This window comes from Bos javanicus, chromosome 12 (genome assembly GCF_032452875.1).
Source record: "Bos javanicus breed banteng chromosome 12, ARS-OSU_banteng_1.0, whole genome shotgun sequence".
In the NCBI taxonomy this organism is placed as follows: Eukaryota; Metazoa; Chordata; class Mammalia; order Artiodactyla; family Bovidae; genus Bos; species Bos javanicus.
The window spans coordinates 32891708-32898812 of NC_083879.1; the positions used below are offsets into that span (position 1 = coordinate 32891708).

A 7105-nucleotide genomic window follows, 5' to 3' on the forward strand; every position below is an offset into this window, starting at 1 on the left:
TCCCTGAAAACAAGCTCCAACATGCTGGCAGCAGGGTTCTCTACTTCCTATGAAGAGCTCGTGGTTCAGAGCCCGGCACAGAGTGGGTGTTCCATAAGCACAGGCCATCAGCTTGGAGAGGAGAGTAATAAAGCTTGGTAACCTGGGTGCCTAAATGAAAACTTGTACCTTCTGAAACTTGACCTGTACATTTTCCCTACTGAGTTGACAGATCCCATGCCCGCAGTGAAGACCCAGCATAGCCAAATAAATAAATAAGTGTTTTTTAAAAAGAGTCATCCTCCAACCAAATCTGTGCTTTGGTAGTTTCCACCCAACTAGTAGAAATGAGAAAAGTTAGAACACTGTGTTGAGTTTTCATAAAACAAGATGTATTTCATGTAAAAGCACAATCCTTAAAAAGAAAAAAAAAAAAGCGCTACCCTTTTGTTTGAGATATGTCCTTTTTCGAATGCCTAAAATTGTCTCTTTCCTTTTGAAATAATAATGAAAGTAGTTAGAAGTGTGCTTGCTTAAACGAACTTATGGAACAAAAGAAAAGTCCCCAGGTCAGTCACTCCTTTTTGTTGTTGCTTCAGCTGGTGGGGAAACTTACCAACCCACGAAATGCCAGTTTCTGGGTGTCACTGATTTTACATAATCGACGTAAACTTGGTTGACTATGAAGCAATCAGAAACGTAAGACTTAGATAATCAAGGGTTAGGACAGGTCAAGTCTACTGCCAAGCAAAGCAAGCATTGATTACCTGCCCATATATGCCTGTGGGTTAGGCAGGCATCGACCAGGGACGAAAACATAGAGCTGGTCATCCTCCTTTACCGTTAGCAAGACCACTGCTAGAGCACTTCCAGCCACATGTTGTCACATCCCATGTATACACCTTGCAGAATTTGGGGTGTAAATTGAGCATTCGCCATCTCTTTGACTTGCTGAAGGAGTCAAGGAGAGGCAAGATGCTTTACCTCCTACACAACCTCTTGCTGAAGTTATAGAAAAAAAAAAAATGACCAAGAAGATAAGGAACGAGAAGAAAGTAAACGTCACACACTGAGGGTGTCTGCTGCAGTGTCCCGTAACGGGGGTGAGGCGAACTGAGAACACAGCCTTGCGCGTTACTGAAGGCTGGGCCAGAGTGTGCGGCAATTTCTCTTGCCAGCTGGGAAGACGGTCTCAGTGTGCCAGCCTGGGGCTGCCTGAGGCCACGTTCATGGCTGCGCGGGAGATGCTGGTCTAGGAAAGGACAGTTCGAGGCTGGCAGAGATGGGCTGATGAAGGAACTCGGCACACAGGTCGGATCTTGTTCCTGGAGCTTCTCCTCCACCCTGAGTCTCTCAGGACCTTCCCCAGCCGTGCCAGACAGCAGCATCCATTTTAAATCAAGTTGGTCTGAATTGCATGTCTGCCCCCTGGCAACAGAAGTCCTGACAAATACACTGATAAACATGGAACTCTGGTCATGTTTAAATTCTTTGTGTTACAAGCAGCCTTTCAAGGGGAAGGAGTAACAGCAGGACGGTGAATGCACGGCTGACCTTGGCCATTGGAGGATCTGCCCTGGCCCCTGGCGCCCAGGTTTCACCATTGAGCTGTATCCAAGCCCCACATGAGTCTTCTGTTTCTTCCTTTAATGCTTTCCAGGTCTCAAAACTGCATAAACCTGCACATCTCTGCCATCCATCTATTACCCTTTCTCTTCTCAATCTTCCATTCTTTATTTTAATTTATTTAAAAGCTTTTTATCTTCGTTGTTGTTGTTGCACCACATGGCATCCTGGATCCTAGTTCCCCCACCAGGAACCAAACCCACATCCGCTGCATTGGGAGTGTGGAGTCTTAACCACTGGACTGCCAGGGAAGTCCTGCAAGCCTCCATTCTTTTTTCTTATTTCCTAAACACATTAAAGAGGGCATGAAATCCCACGGCTGTAAGCCCTGTAGGTCAGGGCCAGACTCTGTATTATTGATGAGAGCAGTGGCTGGCTGGTGCTGTCACTCACTTTCCCTAAAGCGCTCTGCTGAAGCGAGGCTCCTGAAATGTTGGCAGGTGGTTTGAACTGTGTCATACTGAAACAGCTATCTGTATGTTTAAGTGACTGTTCCTTGCCTTTTTCTAAAAACGCTTTGATTCACCGCCTAACAGTTGAGAGGAAGATGCATATCCCTACATTACCACATTTGCTACCTGGTATTACTTCTGCTTTTTATGAGTCCATCACCACCAGACTGTACCTGCCTGTGAGCAGAGACCACGGCTTACTGGATTTGCATGCCCAGCCCTCATCGTGCTTCTCCATGAGGTACAAGCCATTCTTAAAATGCCATAGAACCTTGCTTCTTGGTCCATGGGCCAGCAGCATCCGGATCACTGGGAAGGAGGACTGCCAATGCAGAATCTGGGCTCCGCCCCAGAACCACTGGTTTGCAGTTGAGACCTAGGGTGCAGAGAGAGCTGGGGTGATCTTGCAGAGGCAGGGGTTGATTGACAGGAGAGGGGAGGAGCGGGGAGGAGGGGGAATCCTGGTGGGTGAGCCTGAAGGGCAGGAGTAAGGAATGACAGTGAGTTCAGAGGGCAGATGGGGCGGCTAGAGGAGGATGCATCTGCAGGAAGGAGTTAGTTCTAGGGTCCTATGCCCTGAAGACCACCTTTATTCACATAGAAACTATTCCCCCCACCTCAGGGTAGAGAAAGGTATCTGGGGAAACCTTCACTGCTGATAGGGAAAGATCAGAGTATCACGCCTTTTCCTTCTCCCATTTTGAAAGAGAGACCATCTTTAAACTTAGGATCTCCCAGGTGCTCTGAATTTTGCATCCAGAGGAGACAGGCTCATAAAAGCAGATAGCCATCAGGTTTTCAATCTTAGAAACTATTGAATGTGTTCAAATGAAAAGATAAACTAACATTGCCACTTCAGTGCATCAATGAATTGGGTTTTGGCCAGCATCTGCTTCTGCAGGAAGTCTGTAAATGATTTCCATTGGAAAACACAGCTCGGGGAACACTTAATAAGTGCAATTTGATGATAATGACGATGATTCGCGTAGCAGCACCCTATATCCACTGAAGCAAATATTCCCAAGGAATAGTGATTTAAAAAAAAAAAAAAGCTAGGTCCAGGACGCACCTAAGGAAGGGGGTCTCTTGGGGATCAGAACTGCAGTGTGGTCAACTGCAATTCCGAAAACAGCTGGCTGGATCAAAGACCCTGCTTCCCTAAACCTGCTCACCCCCGCCGCATCCCACCTGAACATCCTGAGTACCACCCTAGGCAGTTCTTTTGGGCGTGAAGGTAGCAGTTTAGGGAAAGGCATGGAGAAGCGGGCCCTGGAGACCGGGACGCCCCAGGGGGACCTCGGGAACGAAATGGGTCACGGGGCTCCGGGGCGGCGCTGTCCCGCCCCCGCGCCGTGCGAGCCCCGAGTGGGATGCGGGGCGGCGGCGGCCACCGTGACGCTGCAGTTCCTGGCGTCCGGCTCCTCTCGCTCGCACCCGGCGGTGGGGGGCTCTCCCCGCCCGCGCGCCCAGCGCAGCCCCGACCCGTGGGGCGCGCGCCGGCCTCCAGGGGCTTCGGCGGCGGCGCGCGCGGGGGCGGTGGCGCGCGCGGGCGGGGAGAGCGAGCGGCCGGGCGGGGAGAGCCGGGCGCGCGAGCCGAGCCCGTCGCTCACCTGCCGCCGCTGCTCACCTGGCGCGGAGCGCGCCCCCGCCCTCCCGGCCAGGCCCAGCGAGCGGCCGCCGCCCCTCGCCCCGCGGGTCCGGCGCCGACATGCGACCCGGGTAGCGCTTTGGGAACAGCGGAGGAGCCCTCCCCCCCGGCCTGGGCGCACCAAGGTGACCCCCGCGATGTACCCGCGCCCTGTGGGTCCCCTCGCGTCCCCTCGCGTCCGCCGCGGTGCCTGGGCATCTGTCTGTCCGTCCGTGTCCACACCTCCATCGCGCGCGCCCTCCTTTCGTGGCTCTGCGGCGACTGCCCCGTGCGCACGGGGCGGCGGGGCGGGGTGAGGGGGAGCGGCCGGGACCCCCTTTGTTCTGGCTGGGGTGTGAATGTGCGCGCGCACCGGGCGCCTGGAGGGTGGGAGTTTTGAACGTTCCAGCGAGGATGGCAGCCCGACCCGGCTGGAGAGCTGTCGCCGCGGCGCGGTCCCCCCCACCCCCCGCGGCAGCCCCGGTGCCAGGCGGCCGCTCGTTGGCGGCACGCGAGACACATTTTCACCTGTGTCCTCAGCACTTGAGCAAACAGACCGCCGCTGTCCCGCGTGTGCCTGCCCCGCTCGCGCACCTGTGTGCAAGTCCCATCCCGGGTGTCCCCCAGCGCCAAAACGGCATTTTTGTTGTGGTGGTGATGGTTTTAAGCCACGGAGACTTTGGCTTTTGTCGTATTTCTTACCAGGTTGTGATTTGGGAAGCTTGTGGCATTTGGGGGCAGTGTCTAAGTAGGGCTGGCTCGCTGTTGGTGTGGTTTTTGCATGATGTGGGATTGTCGCCCTGCCCTATCTCAACACTAAACAGCCTGTCTTTTCGTTGAAGAGGACAGGGGTTAAAATGAATGAAGACCCGAAAGTCAATGTAAGCGGGCTGCCTCCGGAGTTTGTAGATGCCGGTGCCTCCGGGAACATCTCGGCGGAGGTCTCCTCCCAGGTCCCTGTCCTGCAGCCGGAGCCGGAGCTGGTGGTTAACCCCTGGGACATTGTCTTATGTACCTCGGGAACCCTCATCTCCTGCGAAAATGCCATCGTGGTCCTTATCATCTTCCATAACCCCAGCCTGCGGGCACCCATGTTTCTGCTGATAGGCAGCCTGGCGCTTGCAGACCTGCTGGCCGGCATCGGACTCATTGTCAATTTCGTGTTTGCCTACCTGCTTCAGTCAGAGGCCACCAAGCTGGTCACCATCGGACTCATCGTGGCCTCTTTCTCTGCCTCCGTCTGCAGCTTACTGGCCATCACGGTTGACCGCTACCTCTCCCTGTATTACGCCCTGACCTACCACTCAGAGAGGACGGTCACGTTTACCTACGTCATGCTCTTCATGCTCTGGGGGACCTCCATCTGCCTGGGCCTGCTGCCGGTCCTGGGCTGGAACTGCCTGCGGGACGAGTCCACCTGCAGCGTGGTCAGGCCTCTCACCAAGAACAACGCTGCCATCCTGTCCGTCTCCTTCCTCTTCACCTTCGCACTCATGCTGCAGCTCTACATCCAGATCTGTAAGATCGTCATGCGGCACGCCCATCAGATCGCCCTGCAGCACCACTTCCTGGCCACCTCGCACTATGTGACCACCCGGAAGGGGATCTCCACCCTGGCCATCATCCTGGGGACCTTCGCTGCTTGCTGGATGCCTTTCACCCTCTACTCCTTGATCGCTGATTACACGTACCCCTCCATCTACACCTACGCCACCCTCCTGCCCGCCACCTACAACTCCATCATCAACCCCGTCATATATGCTTTCAGAAACCAGGAGATCCAGAAGGCCCTCTGCCTCGTGTGCTGTGGCTGCGTCCCACCCAGCCTGTCCCAGAGAGCGCGGTCGCCCAGCGACGTGTAGCGGGCTCTCCACCTAGGAGGAGCCTGCGGGAATTTACCAAGCACTCCCACTGCCTGGCCGGTCCGTTGAGATGCACTCCTTCCATCCTTTCTGCTGGAGTCTCTCTAGAGCCACAGGAGCACTTTGAAGCATTCACTTAGATGAGTTAAGTGATTGAAGTGAAAATAATGTCACCAGTGTTTTCACCTTTTTAAAAGCAATTGAGTTCTTTGCTCAATATTATTTTGTTTTATTTGGGATGGGTTTTTAAGTATTTTATTTGAAGGCGGGGCTTATGCTTTTTTATTGTTTGGAGGATTGATATTGTCAGGGGAAAGGAAGGGGCGTAACATGGCCATGAAATTATAAAAGGTAAACTGGTCCCAGAGTTTTTACCTGGACTTTAAAATAAAACTGAATTATTGAGGAAATTGGAGAAAGTACTTTTTCCAGACCTTCTTTTTTAAAATGTCAAGGTAGATTTTTTTTAATGCTGCATGTATCTAACAGAATACAATCACTCTGAAGCCAATAGTCTATGTGATTATGTTATGGATTTCATTAACACGAACTGATTTTATTCACGTGAACTCAGTAGTGAATTACCAACACTGAAACGATAAACTCGTTTTTACTCATTCTTTCTTTACTTTCAGCAGTTGCTGTTCACAAGAATTATTTTGGTATTTCTATGCCTGTTGTTAACTCTTTCTGCATGGCTCCCTATGTCAGCTAGACCACTAGTTTCAAATGTTGCCATGTAAATCCAGAACCAGATGAGTCACTTTTCAATCCAGTTTTTCAATATGACCTTCTAAAATGAAATATGAAATGTGTTGTGGTTTACGTACAAAGTAGGATTGATTAGGTATAACATGGTGGTTTCCTAAGCTACAGTCTGTGTTCAGGAAACAAAAGAAAAAAATTAGCATGTTCAAATTAGATTAAATTGATTTTAGTATATTCTGAAAAAATGAATCAATGTGAAGCTATCACAAAATATAAAAAGCATCACTTTTCCTATCTAAGAATGTATTAATAGTTTTTCTCGGTTGAACCAAATAGAATGAAATACTGTAGGCCAAGTATTTCTGATTCATACACTGTCTGTGGTGTCAGTGCATTTGAAACAGGTGGTCTTCTATTTTACCAATTAAGCTTGTGAATAAATAACATACATATCTGATTGTGATGTGTATCAGCTATATTCTGTACGTTTACAAGCAGAATGACCACGTGGCTGTTTATGAAAAGCTGAATTTGAATTCCTTTTCTTTTCACCAAAAAACAACTTAAATTCAATAAAAACTATATTTCCTGTTTTAAGAGAGTCAGGATTTAGTCCTGGAAATGACACAGAAAGATTCATTTTAAATATATCGTAAAACCGTTGTGTTTGACTGTCTTGTGTTAGCTCAGAGGATACTTTGGACACAGAAAACCTTGCCTCCAGTTGCAGTGTGTTTGTAGTTGTAGCTGTACAACCAGTGGGAGAATTTCTGGACAGCCCATCAATGTAGCCCATTCAGATGGTGGAAGACCAGTATTTCAGGGTCCCTGGGGAATCATTTGGAGAAGGC

At 50.6% G+C, this 7105-nt stretch overlaps 1 protein-coding gene across 2 annotated transcripts; it reads left to right on the plus strand.

Moving 5' to 3' along the window:
- The first annotated feature begins 3748 nt into the window (after nucleotides 1-3748).
- GPR12 (G protein-coupled receptor 12) lies at nucleotides 3749-6851 on the plus strand. Of its 2 annotated transcripts, none has more exons than XM_061434912.1 (2): nucleotides 3749-3830; nucleotides 4527-6851. In XM_061434912.1, the coding sequence occupies exon 2, from the start codon at nucleotides 4542-4544 to the stop codon at nucleotides 5544-5546; it is 1005 nt and encodes a 334-aa protein (XP_061290896.1). In that variant the 5' UTR covers nucleotides 3749-3830; nucleotides 4527-4541; the 3' UTR covers nucleotides 5547-6851. The 2 variants fall into 2 exon arrangements, with proteins under 2 accessions (XP_061290896.1, XP_061290897.1); XM_061434913.1 differs by having other exon boundaries at nucleotides 4534-6851.
- The last annotated feature ends 254 nt before the right edge of the window (nucleotides 6852-7105 follow it).